The sequence below is a fragment of the Chanos chanos genome, chromosome 8 (genome assembly GCF_902362185.1).
Source record: "Chanos chanos chromosome 8, fChaCha1.1, whole genome shotgun sequence".
Classification (NCBI taxonomy): domain Eukaryota; kingdom Metazoa; phylum Chordata; class Actinopteri; order Gonorynchiformes; family Chanidae; genus Chanos; species Chanos chanos.
This window is the reverse complement of record NC_044502.1, coordinates 2030560-2054235: the sequence shown is the minus strand read 5'-3', so window position 1 is coordinate 2054235 and position 23676 is coordinate 2030560. Positions and strand designations below refer to the sequence as shown.

At 43.2% G+C, this 23676-nt stretch overlaps 1 protein-coding gene across 1 annotated transcript; it reads left to right on the top strand.

The window, feature by feature from the left end:
* Positions 1–1134: 1134 nt before the first annotated feature.
* On the top strand, positions 1135–22957 carry obsl1a (obscurin like cytoskeletal adaptor 1a). Its single transcript, XM_030781729.1, has 22 exons — positions 1135–2233; positions 4021–4290; positions 5123–5383; positions 5776–6081; positions 6500–6766; positions 7222–7497; positions 9126–9401; positions 10018–10290; positions 10687–10962; positions 11311–11586; positions 11976–12251; positions 12681–12956; positions 14549–14818; positions 15142–15408; positions 16251–16517; positions 17647–17759; positions 18473–18626; positions 19321–19482; positions 20247–20351; positions 20490–20756; positions 21349–21611; positions 22952–22957. The coding sequence occupies exons 1-22, from the start codon at positions 1135–1137 to the stop codon at positions 22955–22957; spliced, it is 6006 nt and encodes a 2001-aa protein (XP_030637589.1).
* The last annotated feature ends 719 nt before the right edge of the window (positions 22958–23676 follow it).

The window sequence follows — 23676 nt, the reverse complement described above, 5'->3', positions numbered from 1 at the left end:
CCATTCATCTTCTGATTGCCTTTGGATCAAACAGAGCAATCAAACGCCAGCAGGATGAACCAGCAGCTGCTAATATTGGTGGGCTTGCACATGGTGAATCAGATCAAGTTATTTTCCTAATGATCACAAACTATGACAAAATGATCCCCGTTTAAAGGGATTTGGGCATCAGGTCACAGTGTAACTCTCATATTCCTCTGAGTCATACAGTATGACCTACTGTCACAGCATTTTGGCGGATGATTCCACGTATGCCAGGGTGAGGTAATACAGTATTTTGCGCATCACGGTGTTATTGTAAAGAAGTTCCTGGGGGTCTGTCTTAGCATGCTTTGTCTTGCCCCACACATGGGCCACACCACTCCTGTGTCTTTATTTAGACAGACTATTTTAAATGCTTCCTCTTTGATATACAGCACCAGCTGTGGGAACTAAGTGGTGTCGGCACTGATGGTCACACTGGTGGAGGTGGTAACAGTGTTGGGGGGGGGCACTTTAAGGCTTCCAGACTTCCTCTATGAGTTGTTTATCTCTCTCTCTCTCAGGGAAAGTGCTATTTGTTTTTATTTTCTTTTAAGTTGACGTTTGTTGTTGCTGTTTTTTTTATTGTTGTTGTCATGATCAAGTGCTCCAACTCTCAAAGCAAGGTCCTTTCCAAATGCAGTGAGAACCTTTTCTGTTAAATTGTTGTGCTGTAAGAGAAAGAACATCATGGTTTGTGCTGTGTTAATGTCCCTTTATGGGACAAGGGCTAAAGCTTAAAGATATGTTGAGAGGGAGTGGAGAAACCACTGGATGAAAGATTTTAACTATGAGCTACTTCACTTCACAAAGTTATCTTGACATCTTCTACTGAACATGACCATGAATTCCACTGGACTAATTCTGGTTCGGATTAAGCCTTTTTCTGGACCAAAAGAGCCTAACTGAAGGATTGCGTTTAATCTGCTGATTACATTTAATTAAGCTTGAGAGGGAAGCCCAACGTTTCCTTGTGTTTACTATCCTTCTCTTTGTTTTTCACAGGTTTCTAATGTTGTAAGAATAGAGGAGGCTCTTTTTTTATTGCTCTGATAAATTGGCCACATTCCAAAGACCTGAAACTACAAGACAGTGCCAGGCTGATTGTCAAGTATGGATGTGTTTGGTGGTGCCCCCCGTGTGTTGGGCTATCCCCGCCCTGTTCTGGTGAAGACTGGTATGGATGCTGTCCTTAAGTGCCAAATTGGTGGAGACCCACAGCCAGATGTAATCTGGGAGCGCAAGAATGAGCCAATAATTCCCGAAGATCGTTATAGGATTGCCCAAGATGGCAAGGTCTATACCCTCACTATTTCTGGGGTGACAATGGATGATGCTGGACAGTACATTTGTCGGGCCAAGAACAGCGTTGGGGAGACTTATGCAGCAGCTACTCTGAAAGTGGAAGATGAGAGTCAGGAGAATCACCTTGAACAACAGCAAAGTCAGCATGAAGTAATGGTGATACCGCCACAACAAGAAGCAAAGGCGATTCAGCAGCAGACACAACAGGAACTGGATCCCCTGCAGGACAACAAACCTCGTTTTCTAATCAAGCCACTTTCGTTGAGGGTGGACAGAGGAGAAGATGCAGCCTTCTCCTGCAAACTGTGGGGCGACCCCTTACCCGAGGTGGTTTGGGAAAAAGACGGCAAACGCCTGAACGAGATCTTTGAGAGCGCCCACTTCCGTGTCAGTCAGCAGGACGGCGGCTGGTTCCAGCTGAAGGTCTTCCGCACCAGGGCCCCTGATGGTGGCGTCTACACCTGTAAGGCCACCAGTGAGCATGGTGAGGCCATAGCTGGCGCAGTATTGCTAGTCGAGCCTGTACCGGAGCAACGGGCGGAGAGTACGCAGAATGGATACACCAATGGCCACTGGTCACCGCACCAGAGCAGAGACAAGTACCCCAAGGCGAAACACGTCAAGGACCCACACCTGAATGTGGCCAAGGCCAAGAAGTTTGCCGTCACGGAGGGGAAACACGCCAAGTTCCGGTGCTACGTCACTGGGAAGCCCAAGCCAGAAATTGTCTGGAAGAAAGATGGCGAGCCCATTACGGCAGGCAGGCGTCACCTGATTTTTGAGGACCGGGAAGGTTATTACACTCTGAAGGTGCTTTACTGCAAGCAGCAGGATTCTGGGCTGTATGTCTGTGCAGCCTCAAATGCACTGGGAAACACACTAAGTGCAGTGCATCTCTCTGTAAAAGGTATGTTCTCCTTTTCATTTCTTGACTGATTGATTATCTACACATTTTTATCAGTCGTCCTGGTTTGATGATTAGTTTTGTGCTTGTGCTCGGTTGATCACACATGTGAAGCATCAGGATATTTTGCACCGCTATCACTAAAAAAGAACCCATTTGCACAGATTTGAGGGAGATGTTCAACTGATTTCTTTTAAACTCAGAACTAACAAAACTGCAGTGACAAAAAAACTAGATGGGGGAGAGGGAGAGGTGCTGGGATCTCGCTCATCATTTGAATGTTTCCAGTGAATGCCTCACAAGAGGTGTCCTGTATCACTATACCCTAAAACTAATTCAGTTCATTTCCAAGCCAATCAATAACTAAACTGGCACAAAGGTTGCACTTATAGATCATAGAGCTTTTTTTTTATTTTCAAATCAGAGTGTTCCTTGAATGTAAATTTTAAAATTCAACAGACAACAGATAAGCTCAACAGGTTTCTGGCATGGTGTTCCCCACTGGCTGAAAAATCTATTGGCAGCCATCGAAGAGGGTGCCTCCAGAGTTTCCACCAAATGCCGAAATGGATGGAGCAATGTTTTATCCCCATAATTAATTAAGTGGTAATTGGTGACATTTTTTACATTGTAATAACAGTAAAAAACTATGCATTCTCAGAACCAGCTGTTGCTGTCAGTAACATATTGGCATCTGTTGAATATTAGGCCTTGAATCCCAGATCTGCTATGTTGTAATGAGGATTTAGTCATAATAGGCCACAAAGCTCACTGGGAGATGTAAGTGCTCCTTAAGGGATTAGCAATATAGACTGTGTGAACATTCCTAGATGTAAAAAATGAAAAAAAAAAAAAAACATTCATCAACATTGTTTCCTACCTGCCTGTATTTACTTAAATGTATACAACGACAATTTTTTGTTTTCGGCTATTCCCCCAGGCTTCCCTGTTGACCATGGGGTGAATATTGTGTCCAACTGTGACTCATTTATGCTAGCATTGGAAAGATGGGAGTCAGTAGTTACATAAGAATCTGGAAATAACTGTGCCATGTTCGTACTTTTTAAAGACAAGGTTCACACCTCTTGACATACTGACTTTTTCTTGAGCCAAACAGTAGTTGCAAACATGTTTTACAAAAAAGTAAATAAATAAATAAATAAATAAATAAATAAATAATCTGATGTAAATTCTGCGGTATAACCAGTCACATTGTCAGATGGGCTCAAATAAAAACCTTCTTAGCAAATGTCCCAAAAACGTTTCAGCAAAAACGTTGACATCCTTAACCCAGCCACACTTGCAACTCCCTGTGCTTTTCTGTACGCTTCAGCCTCAGCTCTCCTGAGCGCATGTGGTCCTATATTTAGCCTCTATGTCATTCACTGAGCTATGTGGTCGTTGAATGGCAAATGTCTTTCACAGGGTGACGAATTGTGAGAGAAGCCACTCAACGTTCTTCGCATTCCTGATTGTCTAGAATCTTACCAACAATACAACAAAACACATTTCTCCCTCTAGCTTCTAGGTATTTGTTAAGCCTCTGGCATTACGGGCATTTGTGATCCAACTTTTTGTACCCTGTCCAAAAAACAAACAAACAAAAAAAAATACCGACACAAGACAACATAAGCATTTCACAAATAGTTAGTAAGGATTGAGGTGCACGTGAAGAATAAGATTTGATCTCATCTTTACTGCCTCATGTTTAAGCTTTGAATTGGTCCTGGTTGACATTTACATTTCCCAGTAATCCACACCTGTTATTCCATCTCTGACAATAACTTTAGGCCCAGCGGTGCGGTTCAGACGTCCCCTGAAGGACGTAGAGGTGGCGGAGCGGAGCATGGCTGTGCTGGAGTGTGAAGTTCCAGAAGAGTCCATATCCACAGCATGGTACCTGGAGGACCAAAGGCTCCAGCCTGGCACAAAATACGGGATGGAGCAGAAAGGGACGACGCGGAGGCTCACCATCCGAGACATCACGGCAGATGATGACGGAGTCTACTTGTGTGAGATGCCGGACGGTGGGAAGAGCGTCGCAGAGCTGGCAGTGAAAGGTACACAGTGTCTATGTCATATACAGAAAGAGAGAGAGAGAGTGAGACCCCCATTCTGTTCTAAGACAGTGTTAGAGATGATTATAATAAAGCCCAAAAGCCTGAGTAATATTCTTAAATAAAGCACTTCTCACTGTAATCAGTTAGCAGGATGGTATAAAACAACACACACACATAATGGCCCTCCAAGAGCCAGTGCAGATACTCCTGGTAAAATATATTTGTCTCCTGATGTAGTAGCACTAATGGCAGAGTAATGACTGACATGCCTGTTAAATACACACATGTATTTGTTTTGTGAATTATTGTTACGTTTACTCTCTAAACACAAAACTGACATACCTATTACAAATAAATAATATTCTGGCATCTTTAAAACAATGATATAGAAGTAACGGGTTAGGTTTTTATTTTAAGGTACAACAGATGGTTTGGTGCTCTGCCTGTCTACTCTACTTGGTATTCTAATTCAGTCCTGGTGACATTTATGATATGTGAGACTTCAGAGCCAATAATATTGCAGGCAGGCTTCCTAGACATAAGGACCACATTGTTTCACAGAATCTCCCATGAGGCCTTAAATGCATAGAATAGAATAGAATAGAATAGAATAGAACAGAACAGAATAGAACAGAACAGAACAGAACAGAACAGAACAGAACAGAATAGAATAGAATAGAATAGAATAGAGTATCAGCTTTATTTGCCAAGTACATGTCTGTGCTTGGCATTCAGTTTGGTATGGCTGATAGATTACAGAGAGACATCAGACTAGACTTTGACAAGACAGTAACTCTAACATACATGGACTCAGTTGTCCTATGATTGGCAGGTACGATCGTCCGTAAGCTGCCTCGGCGGTTGGAGGTGCTGGAAGGGGAGAACGCTGCGTTCTGTGTGGAGGTGGAGGAGGACGAGATGGATGTTCGCTGGTATAAAGATGGCATGCAGTTACGAGAGACCCATCAGACCGTTATCAAATCGTTTGGCAAAACCCACATCCTGGTGTTCGTGAACACCTCTTATCAAGACTCTGGACTCATCACCTTTGTTGCAGGCAGGTCCAAAACCACCTGCAAGCTTCGCGTTAAGGGTAAGTAGCCATAGTCTTCTTCTGTGCCCTCCTTCAATTATGTGCCATTGTGAAAATTATTTTTTCCCTTACCATTTTGTTCGAGCCATAGGCCTTACCTTTTTACATTGTTATCCAGTTGGATACACTCTTCTTTATAAGTATCAATGCCTAGTAATTCATTTTCGCAGATGCCATCAGAATGCATAGGCGGTCAGTTAAGTCATATTCTAAATTACATATTCTAAATTACATTGCTTTAGATTACATTTACTACAACTATGACTGATAGAACGCCATTGACACATTATGCACACTTTATAAAGACTTGACAAATTACTGTCTATGATAAAGCACCTCTGAATTTGGATACGCCTTGTTTTTCATGTTAAGAGTTGATTTCTTTTCCTTAGCTGCCAGGCACTGCCCTCCAATCTGCCCCGTTGGTGTCCAGATGAATACGGATTGCCCAAACTCCGTCTTCTTATCCTGGGAACCCTCGCCCAACCTACAGAACTCGACCAAATCCATTTACGTGGTTGAGCGACAGGAGGTGGGTTCACAAGAGTGGCAGAGGTGTCTGACCACAGAGACGGGTACATCGGCCGAGATCACGGGAGACACTGTGCCATGTGAGGGCGACTATCGTTTCCGCATCTGCTGCGTCAACAAATACGGCAGGAGTGGCCATGTGGAGTTCCCCAAAGTGGTTCACCTGAGTAAGAGTCAACAGCCACTGACATCTTCATCAGTATATCGTTGTCAAACAATTATCAGCTGTGTGTGTGCGAAGCCAAAGTGACGATGTCGCACAATTTTTAACACATTTTAGATTTGTTTTCCAAGATTTCTTTCAGTTAGAAAACTTTACTTAAAGCTTTATTTTCAGTCTGAAAACTTTCCTGTATTATTTAATGTCCTTTTTAAAGAAACTATGTTTGTTTCCTTTCACAAACTGTTGGCCTCAGCTGGAAAGTCTTGGATTGGACATCATCCGTGTTTGTTTTAAATTATGTTGACCATGAAATGAAGTCCAAGAAATGACCATCTGAGAATGAATGCTGAAGGGTTACATTTTAAACCACTGTTTTTTTTGGCATTTTTCAATTTGTATTTCTTACCCTGTCTCCTGTTCAGCCTCAGGCCCCAAAATTAAAACGCCCTTGAAGAATGTGTCAGTGATGGAGGGAGAGGACGCAGTGTTTTCTCTCGAGCTCTCCACCTCTATGGTCGGCACTTGGTTCCTTAACAGCACGCAGCTCCAGGACAGCGAACGGTTCTCCATCCGCCACTCAAAGAACCACCACTCCCTGCGCATCCAGCGCGTGAGTGACGTCTACGACGGAGCTGAGATCACTTTCATAGCCACCGGAGTGCGCGATGCCGCGCTCCTCCAGGTCAAAGGTACGTAACCGCCAACACCACGGAAACATCGCCTGCCCTGCACAGCTCTGCAGTCTTCTCTTACACTGGGCAGGTTATTCCATTTGATGGTTCAGATGAAATGAAGACATTTAAAAGTGTTTTCAAAGAACTGACATTCAGAGCGGTATTGACTTGATAGGTAATGGTCTTGGTTAATGTAAAGTCCATGTATTTAAATGTGACTACAAACACATTGTAACTATTTGGAAATGATGCTTTGTTGCATATCAGTTGTCATTATTACACAACAAATAACTACATTCGCTGCAATTGTATTCACATATATTTATAATGGATGACCACTTTTTGCCGGGTCACCTCTGATTCTTCAACCTAAGAGCTACAAAGTAATTGTTGGAAAGTAATGAATTAATACTGTTTTTGTTTTTTTTTTTGTTTTTTTTGTTTTTTAATGAAATGCTTCTTTTTTTCAGCTGCTGTGGTGAAATTCTCCCCTCTCTCCAAGATGGACAGTAATAAAAAAGTTGAAGCTGGAAACCCAATTGTCCTGTACTGTGAGGTCTCCCATTCCTCTGCCAAAGTTCAATGGTTGAAAGATGGGGTGGAGCTTCAGGCAGAGAACGGCTTGAGTATCCAATCAGAGGGCAACATGAGGAGAATCGTCATCCACAATGCAGAATATTCCCATTCTGGAGTATACACCTGCCAGGCCAGTGGAGATGTCCTTACATTTAACGTGGACGTCGAAGGTAAATGACACACTACATTTTATACTGTCTACTGTTATGGGATGATATATCACTGATATTACTGGGTCATAACTTGGATCTGAAAACAAGTTCAAAATTGTTCAAACTCTGGTTCCTGGTGCTTGATCAAGAGGTTTACATAACACTAGCAAAGGTGAAGTATAAAATTATGTTTTGAGTTGGAATCTTTCTGCTGTACCTCTTTGTAATATTTTGATGAAAAGGATTAAATAATTTATATACATGCTCTAACAACCTTATGGCAGAACTGAAAGCAACTTTCAAAGAGGGCTCAAATTGCCATTTGCTTACATGTGTACCTCTAAAATTCATTTCTGCATGTTCCTCATCTTGTCCTTTGAGATGTTCTGAAAGATGCCGTCCAATTTTACCAATTTAAGCTTAAGGGCCGTTTTAAAATATGTGATATACCGCCTCTCATCCATGTGTACTTTAAAAGTCATTTATACTCTGGAGGTAAACCTCATGGACCCCAAGGAAAATAGGTCCTACCCAGTTAGGTCCTTCAACAGTCAGTTACTCAACAGGGTATTTTCATGACATTGTCGGTAGAAACGTACGGAAGTGTATGTTTATTGTGTAATTAACAAAAAACGTCTTTCACGCAAACTAACCAAACACCTGTAGAGCCACGAGCGATGTTCGAATGCGTGCCCGAGGAGGAAAAGAGCAAGTCGGCGGAGGCTGGTGATCCCATTGTCCTCCGCTGTGATTTACCTGACCCAACAGCCGAGGTCCGCTGGTACAAAGACGGAGAGCCTTTCTACCCCCAAACAGGCATTCGCTTTGAAACAGATGGAAACACACGGATGCTGATTATTGATTCAGCTGATTTCTCCCACGCTGGTGTTTACACGTGTCAGTCAGCCGATGATGTCGTTCAGTTTCAGGTGGACATTACAGGTGACACAAGGAGGCTTTTGTTCCGGCCCCCCCTTAATATTTGTGCATTTTATTTTAATATTGCTAACTATTGAAATGTTTTACTGAATTTGTTTTATCTCAGCGTTGTGAAAAGTGGACCATTTACTAAATACAAAACGTTGTCACTAACATCTTCTTTTCCCCTCTCACCTAACATTCCTTAATGTTCTCTTCTCTTCTTTTCAGAATTAATTGAAAGAGCTTGCACAGTACTATCTGAAGAGCATGTCAAAAAAAAAAAAACACTCACCTCACATGAACAATAATAATTCATAGTCTTGTAAAACAGCTCATTGGGTAAAATCACGCGGGACAATTTACTAAAATTGACACTGGCGAGTGAGCCATATTTCCTCCATTCTGATTCTTAATGTTCCAACAGCAGTAAAACAAAGGTGATACGCAAAATATTAAATAATAGTTTTCTTGACTGAATGCAATATTTTTTCACGACACAAAGACAAACGCACATGAACCTGGACTGAGCATTTTAATTGGTGCCAGCGTTCCCTGTCCTCCTCCGCTGAAGGATTTTCACAGGTGCACAGAAGACCTAACTGTGTGGGAAAGTGCATGTGGACTCCTCTGACTCCGCCTCCCTAACCTTGAATTCCTGATATGTCTACACGACCAAAACAAGGTTGCCTGTCACCTGAATTAAGACTTTCTCTCTCTGTGTGTAGGTCCACCGGTGTCGTTTAAGGAAATTCCTGAGGAAGACCGCAGAAAGAGCACCATGGAGCTGGACCCTGTGGTGCTTCACTGTGAGGTCTCCCGACCGGACGCAGACGCCCACTGGTTTAAAGACGGAGCTGAGATCCTGCCCAGTGACCAAGTGACTATCCAGGCAGAAGGGACCATGAGGCGATTGATCGTCCGGTCGGCGGAATTGACGGATGCAGGAACGTACACGTGCCAATCAGGGGACAGCACAATGTCTTTCACTGTCAGCATCAAAGGTGCAAGCCCTTACATCGCAAAGAGTCTGACTCTACAATTCTACCACTACGAATGCAAATATTTTAGAGTGAGACAGAAGGAGACAGACAAATAACATGGTATCAATTGGTTCTCTTAGTTAGACTAGTTTACTGTATTTAAGAGGTGTGATTATCATTAAGTAAAGCCATCAATTACATCAGGTCTTCAATAACAGTAACATTAACAATAACCGTAACAACACTTTGCGACAAACGGTGGCCTTGGTGGCCGCCAATCCTGCACATCCAAAGTTTGATGGCTCTGAAAATACAGTTATATGGATAGAAGTAGTCCAGCACTGTAAATGATAAATACTGAGTTGTGTTGTGAGGCAAACGTGTGGTATGATGCAGCTGATCACAGAGACCATCAAAAGTCTTGTGACTTTTTGATTAATGTAATGTTCCAAGAGCAAAAAACAAAACAAACAAACAAAAATCCAAAGAAAAGTAAGATTAGAGAAGATAAGACATGCTGTTTGTGAAACTGTGTTTGCACCATTTACTTTTGAACATGATAACACCACACAGCAATTAATACAACTCAAAATGTCTTCTGGAAAAGTCTTGTCCACTCACGAATTTGTCATTACAGAACCTCCAGTAATGATCGTGGATCCAAAAGATGACGTTCACCTTGAGCGTTACGTCTCAGAGGAGGTTGTCCTGAACTGCGAGCTGTCCCGCTCCAACGGAGAAGCTCTTTGGTTCAGAAATGGTCTGAAGATTCAGGAGAGCGAGAACATCCGCATCAGCGCTGAGGGACCCTACAGGAGGCTGACCATCCTCTGTGCTTCTAAGAGAGACTCTGGAGAGTACGTGTGCGAAACAACCGGGGACTCGGTTTTCTTTCAGCTCCATGTCACAGGTAAGCAACAATAAGGACAGACCCTCAGTGGTGGATGTGATCCAAAGAACCAAGGCAGCGTATTAGTTACCCAGAGTGAACGTTTTAGCTGATGGCTCAAGTTTGGAGTGCGGTGCACAGTGAAAATGAATTAATTTCTGAGTCAAATGTTGGTTCAGAATGTAAGGACAGCAAATAATCTAGAATATAACAGCTATAATATCTACTAAGAATACGAAATGTTGCTTTAAATACTCAGTCTCCCAGTTTCCTAAACTGTTTGAGTTACTGTGATTCTTAGGAATTTCTTTTACATCTGAAAAAAAATATATGGGGAATCTTAGATAACCAGTCAGTCTGCAAATTTAATTCCTGTAAGATTAAGAGAATTCCTGTAAACTTGTAATGCTATTACAGAGGCTCCAGTTCGCTTTGTGGTCCCCGACCAATCAGAAGTGGAGGTGTGTACGCTGAGTTCTGATAGGCTGGTCCTAAAGTGTGAGATCTCGCGGGCCGAGGCAGAGGTGGTGTGGTATCGTGATGGGCTGGAGGTGGAGGAGGCTGACGGCATTGTCCTGGAAACGGAGGGTGCTTGTCGTAGGTTGGTCATTCCCTGTGCCACCTTGGAGGACTCTGGTGAATACGTTTGCGAGACAGCTGATGATTCTGTGACCTTCTGGGTGAAAATTGAAGGTACTTTGTTATCACAGTGGAGCAGTTTTATTTACAGACACTGTAAGCATTAGTGAATGTTTATGATGACTTTCTTAGAATCAAGGAGAGACACTTAATAGAATTTACTTTAACAAAACGATATGCATGGTGGAGGGACAGGACGTATTACATTTAATAAGAAATGCTTAGATTGTGATAAAAATGAACAGGATTTAAATGTTTTTTTGTCTTTTATCAGTCCAGCATCTTGTGGTTTATGTTCCTTTCTGATTCATAATCACAGCGGAATTAGGCTGTCATTCAGTATCAGTATCGAATATTCAGTATTCAAAATATTTGTTTTCTTCTGATTCCTTCTATTTGCAGAGCCACCTGTGAAACTCTCACAATCTAAAATGACAGGCAGCGTGACTGAAAGGTTTGCAGGGGACGCTGTGGTGTTGGAGTGCGAGGTTTCCCGCGTAAATGCCGAGGTGTGCTGGATGAAGGACAGAGTGAAACTTCAACAGGACAGCAACATCACCATCACTGAGGACGGCCTGGTCCGCAAAATAACCATCCATTCTCCCACGCTGGAGGATTCTGGGAAATATACCTGCAATGCTGGGGATGATGCGATAGACTTCCAAGTCAAAATCAGTGGTACGGACAACAACAGCGCATGAGTTCATGGAGTACTTTGTTGACAGCTTTGTTCTTGGTGTTTGAGTCGATGATGGTTTATTGATAATTTGTAATGAACAAAAACTCACCACTGCATTCTTATTTGTGATAAGCACGTGAAAGTTTAACATCAGTACAGATATTTCTTAATGGAGAATCCATTCACACATGGTGTACATCTGAACATGTCTCTAAGAACAATGATTTAACCCGAAGATTCATTTTATTTAATTCAAGATTTACTTTTACTACTTTTACTACTAGACTAGGATGTTATTTATTCCTTTTGGTATATTAAATTTCACAGAGTTAACTGGGCCGTTTTTATTTATTTTTTCACTTGTTTGTTTTGACTTGATCCCTCTCAGAGGCGCCCGTGAAAATCCTGAAGAAAAACGAGACAAAGACAGACCACAAGGCTTTCATTTCTGATGACATTGTGTTGGAGTGTGAGCTCTCCAGATGCAATGGGGAGGTCACCTGGTACAAAGACGGTGAACGGATTGAGGAGAACGAACGTTTCTGTTTAGAGGAGGAGGGAGCTTTCCGATCTCTGGTCATTCTCAACGCTGAGCTTGAAGACTCAGGAGAATATATGCTTGACGCTAAGGACGACAGTATCACATTCCATGTCAAAGTTCAAGGTATAAATCTGATCAACGTACAGTTTTCAATGGCTATTAATGGTTTAATATTAATAAGCAGTTCATTAACTTCAAGAACTTCTCAATCTTTCGCCTAAGAATCCATCCCTCCATACTCTGTTAAAACACACTTGTTTCAACAGATCAGGGGCTTGATCATAAGCTAATCAGCTGAATCAGATGCATTAGAGCAGGTAGAGACCTAAAACAGGTCGAGCTGAAGGCCTTCAGCTGCAGAACTTTGACTTTCATCCAGTCAGCATTATTTCCTAGAACACTGCTGGCACTGGGCTGTCACTGTCATTTCAGATAAATTATCAGTATCTCTCGGCTTTGGCTCCACTTAGTCTGAACAAACAAAAACACTCCTCTTCAGTTTTACTTTCCATTACTTTGTTGTCATTCTGAAAGTTGTTCTTCATCTTTCAGAGCCTCCCGTGACAATCCTGGGCAACTCTGATGACGCCGAGTACCAGGAAATGGTGGCAGGAGATGACCTCATTTTAGCATGCGAAGTGTCACGAGCAAATGCGCCAGTGGAGTGGTATCTTAACCATAAACGATTGGTCCCAGACTCACGGACGTACGTGGAGAGCTACGGAACACTACGGAAACTGATCGTATCCGATGTCCAACCATCTGACTCAGGAAAGTACGTGTGCGATGCCATAGACGACAAAATGGTCATTGTCGTCAAAGTTCAAGGTGAGACGCCCCTTCAGATAAGATTATAAAAAAATGATTATAACATGGTTTAATACATGGCCCGTCTCTTTGTCCTGCCTTCCCAGAGACCCCTGTTTCTTTCCTGAACAAAGAAGAGGTGAACCTTGTTACGGGGTACGAGAGTGAGAGCGTGACGCTTACGGCCATGGTCTCCCGGCAGAACGCTCCGGTGCGCTGGCTGAAGGAGTGGGCGCCAATCAGCGGAGAGCGTTTCTTCACCACCACGGAGGGCTTGACCCGTACCTTCACCATCGACCCGCTGAAGAGATCCGACAGCGGAGAATACACGTGTGACGCCAACACGGACGAGATGCATTTCAGCCTCCTAGTGAAAGGTAGCACAACTCAGAGATCCCCCCAGTCTTAGAAAGATTCACATCTCCACTCATACAAAGCAGAACCAACGTTTAACAGCAATGTACTGTAGTGAGGTAGAATTATTAAAATTGCTTGGGTGAAACTTCTGCTAACAGATAAGGTTTTCAATGCAATTAAAAACGTAGCTTGGTATATATAATGTGATCGCTTCAAAAAAGAAAGTAGTAGGCAAGAGATGCTTGGAGATTATTTTCAGTAATACGTTATTCGAAATGGACAGGACTCTGTCACCAAATGTCAGGTATCAAATGATGTCTAATCCTCCCATAACAACTGATGTATAATAAAAGAGTGAATACAACACAAACTATGTTTTAAATGAAGCTCTAGCTGAATTTAACTACATCTACAGTCTCACCACCACTCTGTTAAACAAACCTTTGTTTTCTGTTCCAGAGATGCGTATAAAGTTTGTGAAACCGCTCCTCAACACCGTGGCCCATAAGGATGGCATGGTTACCCTGCGATGTGAGGTGTGCAAGGCCAAAGCTGACGTGCAGTGGCTGAAGGACGGTGTGGAGGTCATTCCCAGCCGACGTTTCTCCATCCGTGCCGACGGTGTGGAGAGGAGCCTTACCATCCACCGCCTCACGAAGGAGGACGCTGGAGAGTACGCCTGCGAATCCAAAGACGACCGCACCAGTGCGAGACTCACGGTGGAGTGTAAGTGAGGGACATCCTTAAGTGGGGTCACACAGGCCTTACTGTCGAAGGGAGTTTACTCTCTATCTTTAACGAAGAGAAAAAAAGCTCTGGTTCAACAAATATACAGTTGTGTATTCAATTCAAATGTGGGAAATTTCATGTTTTCCCCAAAAAGACTGAGACTTTTAAAGTCTTTTAAGGTCAAATACTAAAGGAGAGTTAAATGAAATCCTTTTGTCACCGTTAGTTTCAAATGTGCAAATCCACAGGCACAAAATGCACCTCAGTCACAGCAAACGATTTTGCTTCAGCCGCAATCTAATACATGTCATTGTACCAAGAAAGCAGGAGCAAAGCTTTGGTAGAACGTTGTGACTTTCCATTTGAGAAACTGTCATACTAGGCATCTGAGATAATCACCACAAACAGGACAAACTATATATGTTCACTTGTGCAAACACACACACACACACACACACACACAAACCCCACATAAACCCGTATCCATGCAGGCCTTCAAACCCATTCTGTCCTTTTGTTCCTTGCAGTGCCTCGTGTGGTAGAGTTCCTTACAGAGCTTCATAACACCACGGTCCTGGAGGGCGAAGACGCCACGTTCAAGTGTGTCGTCTCCCCCGACAACGTCCAGCTGGCGTGGCTGATGGACGGAGAGACCATCACCCCCAGCGAGCGTTTTGAAATCTCTCAAAACGGCCTGTGTCACACCCTGCTCATCCGTAACTGTCAGATCCTGGACACGTCCAGGATTTCTGCCGATGCCGAGGGCGTGATCTCCAAAGCCTGCCTCAAAGTCCAGGGTGAGTCAGTTCATTTGAGCCGGGCCAATTCATAAAATAATTAGGAATTCACTTGCACTGTCTTTATCTTATAGATATTTAAAAAATACAACAGATTTATCTTCCATGATTTGGGTTGTTCCTTTGGATCCATAATTAAACAGACATACACACACACACACACACACATTTATGCACTTCATTTCATGCTGTAGACCAAAATACCATTGTATTAATCCACTGCTTTCCGTCAGACTTTAGTAAGTTAACAGTTAACTATCTCTCAGAATCAGAGTAGCGTATGAGCAGACTGACTCAATCAAACTAAATCAAACCCTACCCAGAGGCACAGGTGGTGTTCACCAAGAAGATGGACGCGGTGATGGCAGAGGAGTTTGGAGAGGCCACGCTGGAGACTGAAGTGAGTCTGGAGTCCGGGGAGGTCCAGTGGATGCGACAGGGCGTGGTCATCCAGCCCGGTCCCAGGTACATACTGGGACAGAGCGGCCGCAAGCGTAGCCTGACCATCCGGGACCTCGGCCTGTCGGACCGTGGCACTTACCGCTGCGAGACGCTTCATGACCGAACACAGGTCAAACTCAACGTGGAGCGTGAGTACCTACCTTCTTTTCTTCATATAATAACTTCATGGTTTTGTGAAATTGTTTCACTACTGCCTGCTATATGCCTCACTATAGGTCTAGTCAGTTCAAAAAAATGGTTGTGTTTGTCGCTGTTGCCATGTTAACTTGCCAGGCTGTGTGTGATACCTTCTTGTAAGCTAGGGAGACCCAAAACCTGTTTGTTTCACACTTCAGCTATTGTCCTAGGCTAGCATCTCTCCTCAGAGTGCAGGGTTGAAACTGAGGCCTTGGGGTGAAATGTAGGTCTTCTAATGTCAGGGTGAAAGCAGGGCGAAAATGCGTCCTGTTGGCTCATATTTCAGTATCATACCTGATTATAATCTTCTTAATAGTCAAATTAATCTAGGTTGGATCGAATCTCAGCTGGTGCCACACTGTGTTCAAAAATAAACCCAGTTGGCCTCAGAGCGGTGCAGCCGGTTAATGTGCCGTCCTGCACTGGTGAGTCAAACCCCAGTGATTCAAATCACAGCTGGGTCGCACTTGTTCATTGTGGCTGGGTATCTAAGGGTATCTATGTTTGGCTGTGTTCCCTTGGCTGAGTAGTTGAATCGCTGTGTTCTCTCGGCCGAGTGATTCGGCCAGGGTCACCCTCCCCCTCGTTGCTTGTTAGTCGCCATGACGATCGGGCACCGGTGTTGCCGTAGGTATCAGTAAGGCCCGTGATTTTGACCGTTGCATTACGGTGTTCACAGAAGCTCACAGTGTCTTTAAACCTTTTTAAAGAGGAGGTTTAAGATGTGCTTGCTTAGCTTATTTGTGTTGTGGTTGATCTTTGTTTGTTTGTTTGTTTTTTCCTATTCTTACAGCGAGGAAGATCTCCATCCGTAAAGGACTCAAAGACATCGAAACGTTCGAGCGTGACACGGCGTCGTTTGAGGTGGAGCTGTCCCACGCTGACGTGGAGGGTGTGTGGCAGAAGGACGGTATCCGTGTGAAACCCAGCAACACTTGGCGCGTCAGCACCAACGGGTGCACTCACAGCCTCACCCTCTCCAACCTCACTCTGGAGGACACAGGCACCATCACCTTCTCAGCGGAGGGCCTGAGAACTACTGCCCGACTGACGGTGAAAGGTGGGCAGAATCTCACGCAGAGTTTACAATACATCTACGTACAAATGCCACTATTAGAATGAGTAGACAAGTGTACACCAGGATGTTCCAGTTTAGGTTGGTGTAGACCAAATAAGGCCAGGGCAAACAATTTAGATCAACAGAAGACAATGAAGAGCAAGTTCACCTCAAAGCTGAAGAAGAAATATATCCGAGAGGGGAAGTCACATACACAACAAGTATTGTTATTTTTAAACCGAATTATGCAAAAAGTATGAAATAAATAAACTTTTGTTCTGTGACAGTAACTATTCAAGGCATAACGTCTTTAAGAAAATGTTAACTGAATTAGACTGAGCAACACTAGGCTAAAAGCAGTGTTAAACTGAGCATCTGAGTACCTAGGAGTGAACTTGGATTAAGTCTGGTGTTATTATTTCAGCTGTTGTTTTGCTCTCTGCTTGAATCTCTTTGCTAAAGTAAATAGAGCCTCCAGGAGATGGTCAGGGGTGAAAATCACAGGGACAGAAAGAAAGTGACTGGCAACAACATACAGGACAAAACCTCACAGACATCCCAAAACTGACGCAGCAAACACATTCCCTGTGAACCACACTGACATGCTTAAAAGAGTGACCTGTAGTATTCATATGATGAGTGGATTAGCTTTGGGTGAAATCAGATACCTCAGATACCTCATCCCTCAGATACCTCATCCATCAGATACTTCATCCATCACTTGTGTCACCTGGCTGACACGCCAGGATAACGCCAGGCTGACAGAGACACGCCGGGATAACGCCGGGCTGACAGGGACATGCCAGGATAACGCCAGGCCGACAGAGGCATCTTAACACAGGAATCTCCATGGCCCAGAAGTAGTTCTTGTTGTACATGATATGCTATTTATATGGGGATATGTCAGAGCCAAATATTTTAACGGACTGCAGTGACAGTGAAGTGGTACTGGTTCTGAAAACTATGGGGGATAAGAGGAGATACTGGGGTTTGACTTCAAAAACATACCCTGTGGTAAACAAACATCACACCATAAAGTGTAGATCACTGAAGTGGTCATTAATGGTAAGTACTGCCTCCCTCCTCTCTCTCCCTCTCTCTCTCTCCCTCTTTCTCTCTCTCTCTGTCACAGAGACTCCAGTAACGATCCTGAGGAAACTCTCAGACGTCAGGTTGGAGGAGGGCTCTCAGGTGACCCTGGAGTGCGAACTGTCCAGACCAAATGTTGATGTGAAATGGCTCAAGGTAAAAAAGCAAGTCACCAGTCCATCGCAGGGCTAGTTCAAATTCAGTTCAGTTCAATTCATTCCAACTTTATGTGTGCTACTACACTATTTAGTGATTGTGCTGCTCTTTCTGGAGATAGTGCCGCTCTTTCTAGAGATTGTCTATCGCAGCCTTATTTAACAGTGGACCTGTTAGCCTCACTGAGCCAGCCTAAGGCAGCAGTGGCAGGGAAAGACTGCTGTCTACCGTAGTGGGAAGAAAGCTTGAGAGAAACCAAAACTTGAAGAGGAAACTGGTTGTTAGGTTAGATTACTTAGTCTAGATTAACTAACTTAATCATGTAAGAGACCTGCAACCCATCAAGCAACATTCACTGTGTAAGGGCAGTGAGAGTGAGGGTTAAAGAATTTCAGCAGGTGTGCAGCCAGGGACGGTTTGGAGCAGGTGGGCGAGCGTGTGGCCAAGCATGTACTTTCAGGACTTTGGCAGACAATCACATTGGTCAGTGGCTTGGCATTGATGCTCGCTCGTCCTTCGTGTCTGTCTAGGGCGTGCAGCAGGTGGCTCTGGAGTGGTTAGAGAGAGAGAGGCTGAGTTTAAGTGTTCGCGTGAAAACTTTTATAACAGCAGATAGGTTGGTTTTGTTGTTCAGAGTGGGTCAAATCTACAAATCTGATCTGCTGAAACTCTGTCCGTAACTTGGCTTCCTGATCGTCTTTGTTTACCTTAAGAACGGCCTGGAACTGAAGGCGGATAAGGGCATGAGGATCTACTCCATGGGCCGTCGGCGCTTCCTGCAGATAATGCAGTGTTCGCTCTCTGACTCCGGCACCTACACCTGTGACACTGGTGACATCAGCACGACCTGCAAACTCGAGGTCTATGGTACGACGTCTATCGCCCAAACCTCTCAGCCTCTCTTTTTCAGGCATTTCAATTTCTAGTGTCTTTACAGCAACAATATTTCTACAATTATTTCTACAGTTAAATATTTCAAAAATACTCTTTGCTGTCCACCACAGCCATAATGAATTATGTTATCAAGATTAACCAGTGATTGTGCTCAGTAGAAGCAGTTTAATGGTTACTGGTGGATGTTTAGCACTGTACTGCCCTCTTGTGGTGACCATAGTGTAATGCATCAGAGAAAGTAGAGCCCTGGGGAAACTGACTTTGTCCTTTCAAAGCTTTTCTACTGTATGTTTTACATCTACTCCTTTTATATCATTTGTTTATTTAAGTAGTTGATTTTTATAAAGAAAATTATTGCGACTGTCAAGCAGTTGTATTGTCTAAACAGCCACCGACTCTATGAAGCATGTTTATCTGTTTACCTGAACTTGCTGTCCTTTAAAAGAGATGATTTCATTTCCAGTCCAGGGACACATCCAGATATGTGTCCTGACTTCCAGCAACTTGGCTGATGAGTGACTGATCACTTGTGTGTGTGTGTGTGTGTGTGTGTGCGTGTGCACGCGTGTGCACGCGTGTGCATGTGTGCATGTGTGCTTGTGTGTGCATGTGTGTGTGTGTGTGTGTGTGTGTGTGTGTGTGTGTGCGTGCGTGCGCGTGTTTTCAGAGCGGGAGCTGGAGATTCTGACAGGTCTAGAGGATCTATATATTCAGGAGGACCAGAACGCTGTGTTTATGTGTGAAGTGTCTATGGAGGATGTTCCTGGAGACTGGTACAAGGATGGCCACAGGATCCGTCCCAGTAGCACCATTAAGATACGAAGAGAAGGTGAGACGGCCACCTCAGTGTATTACTGGGATAAACATCAGCGATGATGCTCTGTAACACCCACGTACTCGTCTGATGGTGTTTCACTTAAGGTCTTTGCTATAGGTTCATTAGGGATGGTTCTTTAGGAGAGATTTGGCTTCACTTAAGCTTATTGTCTGAAAAAAATGTATTTATTCAGCTGCACAAAAGAGTGCCATCATATCAGTTAATTGTTTGGTGCCAGAGACAAGCAACAAATGGTGAAAATCAGTGCTTTTGAAACATGTCTTCGACTGCCCCCTTGTGTTCTGCTGGCAGTGTAACACTTAATTCTTAACACAATTCTCAATGCAAACCTTATCATCCGTTCAGTAACAGACGCCTGTCTCCGGCTTCCTCCTTGGTGGAGACATTACACTATTATTAGAGAGAGCGTCTGTGTCAGAGATCCAGACACAGGGTCACACATGGTGTGTTGACCCTGGCACAATGTGAGGTTAAATGTTTTGCTCTGGAAAACCTCAGCAGTGTGAGAAATCTTAAACAGCTACTCTCCAGTTCATGGATAATTTATCTCATCATGAACCCATGACCCTTCAGTCTCTCCTCTTGTCCCATGACCTCTGGGAAAATGCCACCTGTATACAGTCAGATTAGAGCATCAGTCACCATTCTTAGGACACCTTTTGTGGTACACAAATACTTTTTTTGCATGTTAATGAACATTGAGTTGATATTCTGTTACTCAACGCTCAGTTAAATGTGATGTCTTATATACACAGGAACAAAACACTTTCTTCTGATGTGCAATGTGAAAGCTGAGGATTCTGGAGAGATCAAATTTGTGGCTAAGCAAGTCGAATCTATCGCCTACCTCGAGGTCGAAGGTAAAATGTTGTGTCTTTCTTGCCTTATTGTTCTCCAGTTTTGTAACTGAAGTCCCAAAGTTCTGTTCTGAGTTTATAAAATGAGTGAATGAAATTAACATTTAGCTTTATCTGCCTGGCCTTGTCTGTTTGTGACAGAACTCCCGGCCTCCATTGTTAGGCCGCTGAGGGACAGGACAGCCCTGGAGAAGCATCGGGTTATTCTGGAATGTACCGTGTCCAGCCCACGCTGTGACGTTACCTGGTACCGTGATGGAGAGGAGCTGGATACCTCAGACCGCATGGAGATCATCAGTGAAGGCTGTTATCACAAACTAGTCATCCACCAGGTGGCGCTAGAGGACGAGGGGACTTACAGCATTGAAGTGGGAGAGCATGTTTCCACAGCCAAGCTTATGGTGGAAGGTAAGGGCGAATCCTAATGCATTTACAGTGGTGACAGCTGTAGGGAGGAAAGGAGGTCAGGATGTTATGTGAGTGAACGGTTAATGCAGTCTTGGCTGTTATGGTTTAGGATGTTTAGTTTAGCAATGATTACAAGAAAAGTAACAATACTGAGGACATGGAGAAAAGAAAAGCGAAAAAAAATCTGAATCAGCATTAGGAAAAAATTCTAAATTTTCCTAAATTGTAGATACAACTTTGTGACAAGAATCTGGAAGTTCTGATGTCCAGGAGTCCAGTTAGTTCAACCAAACGATGACTAAATGTCTTTGAGTGTGGTTTCCAACCTCTTGTGACTTTTAAGACTTCAGGGAACGACTTGAATAAGCCAGGTTCAGGGGACATCTGGGCTTTATGAGCAATTTACAGAGATGTCATTAAAACACTAAACCCAGAATCTGGATCAAACTCCAGTGGCAATGGCTGGTATTCATTTGTATAGTAGTACACAGATGAAGTCTAGTGATTCATATTTAACAACTGAAGTTATAGGTTGTGTTTGATTGGTCAGGCATTGTGTCAATCAGTTGTCCTCTCACTTCTGTCCCCTCAGCCCAGTCTATCATGATAGTCAGAGAACTGGAGGACGTGAGGGCGACGGCACCAGGCCACGCCTCTTTCGAATGTGAGGTGTCAGTGCCTCTGATCAAACCTCCTGTCTGGACCCTGAACGGAGAGACTCTTCAGCCGGGACCCGACGTACGTGTGGAGAGCCAAGGGATTGTGCACAAACTGACTCTGAAGAGGACGTCGGTGGACATGAGTGGAACCGTGAAGTTCACCTGTGGGAAAGCCAAGAGCTCTGCCACCCTGAGCGTTAGTTAAGAGTGTGTGGGCCTGATGTAGTTAGGAGCCATGTAGGTTACACCAGCGACGTTTAGATGATCAGAGGGCAAACGGAAAGTGTTGTAGTAAGTTAATGACCATGTAAGAAAGGTTGAAGGTCACAGTCTGGGTTTCCCCTTAGTTTCTCTGCTCCTTGCTTTAGTGAAATGACTGCATTTAATAACGTGAATGACTAACTGCCTGCCCCAGGCAGCTGACTTTTGTTGTTGTTGTTGTTGTTGTTTAGTGCAGTCTCTTTAGACAAAACAATGAACTCAAGGGAGAGAAATGATGTCGTTGTTTCAGAATGGATGTGGTCTGCACTCTAATGGATTTAAGGAAGATCAGATCTGTGCTGAAAAAGAAAAGAAAACAGAATGCAAACGTGGATGATTTAAAGTGGATGGATGAGCTGAGCTGGAGCTGGAGTGTGGGAACTGAAGGTAGAACAGAGTGAAAGTCTGAAGAATAGAGTCAAGGCGCGAGGATCAGGCTCAAATGTGAGTGAGCGGAAAAGGAAGAGGATCTATAGTTTACAGTGTTGGTGGGTGACGTATTTGATTTCAGGGGCACTCTTTCATAATTTAAAAAAAAAAAGAAAGTTTTATGGCTTTGATTTGAATATACACGACCAAACAAAAATAACAATCAGGTAATGTTACCTCCAGTTCCAAGTATAATTTATTCTGCTGTATAGTGCAGAAATCATAAATTGTATAACTGTTGCACACTAAATGTGATGGTTATATTTGTCAGAATACAAACATGAATGTAAACAGCTGACTGTGAATATATAAAGGACTAATGATTTAGCGTTCGGGGGCCGCACGGCCTTTGAAATCAAATCCTCAGCCCCAGTATGGACTGGTTGTCAGTTTTGAACACTGAGAATATTTGACTGTCTTAGTGAATATTCTGACTGAGAGTTGATGAGAAAGTGTAATAATTCCAGTAAAAATAACATAGGGGTTATATGCGTGGATGTGTACCATATAGCGTTTTATGTGGAAGGGTAACACTTTAGGATAACGCTTCAGCGTGGGATCTGGGTGAAACAGAAACAATGCAATCATTTCTATGAGGTATGTGTAGGTCTTTGTGCTTTTTGAGCTGCTATTGTCCCAAAAAATACAATTACTCAAGAGAACACTGGCAACAAGAATTGACAGCAAACAAAGGTTATTCCAGTGCTTTCTGGTGCCCCCTGTTGGTGAGACATAAAAGAAGGTGTTCGTTAAGGTTGAACACTTGGGGAATCTGGCCTGAGGAAAATCTGCTTCTTTGAGAGACTGTCATTATTTTTAATGTTTCTGGTTGTGTTCTCTTTGTAGAGATGACCTCTCTCTATTTGCTTACGTTCATCACACTAAAACACAGAAAAACTTGGGAGGTGGATGAAAGGATGTGCTGAGAGAAAAATATTGCACATTTTAATTTTCACTGCGTGTGGTTTTTACATGTCTTAGTGAATCAGGAGAACGGTTTTATTGTTTTTTTTAAAGCAACTCCATTTGTTGTTCTCAGACATGCCTTCATCTTCACCTATTCAGCAACATTAAACAACAGTATTTGCAACCAAATGAGAGCAGTAGCCTTCTTTTTTCTGCATACAGTGTGGAGTTTTGAATGATTTTACCACAGAAAACATAACCACAAAGCAAGGGATCTGTATCAAATGACCAACAATATTTGCATGAGATAGAAACTGATTTTTTTTTTTATTTGTTTCAGCTGAATTTGTTTCAACTGTAACTAACACTTAAACCATGCTAGATATGTTACCCTCACGGCATAGATCACATTCCGCTTTATCAAATTCGTAAATTGCTGTCAGACATCCGACTTCAAGACATTTCTGATTTCAGACAGGAAAAAGAAAATGATCAGGAGTTTTGTGAAGACACTTGTATTCTCATGTACACCATGACCCGCTTGTTTTTGTTTTATTCACAACACAACCAATTTTTGTCAACAACTCATTTTCTATAGCCTGATACTATGTGAACACACACCAAATCATGTATGGTTTACAAATAACTGAAGCTCATGAAACTGA

Excerpts from the sequence above, each read along its gene's own strand:
- obsl1a (XM_030781729.1), top strand. The coding sequence starts at position 1,135 with ATGGATGTGTTTGGTGGTGCCCCCCGTGTGTTGGGCTATCCCCGCCCT. Across the intron at positions 6,082-6,499 it reads CCCCAAAGTGGTTCACCTGA|CCTCAGGCCCCAAAATTAAA; the intron begins GTAAGAGTCAAC and ends TCTCCTGTTCAG. Across the intron at positions 9,402-10,017 it reads TTTCACTGTCAGCATCAAAG|AACCTCCAGTAATGATCGTG; the intron begins GTGCAAGCCCTT and ends TTGTCATTACAG.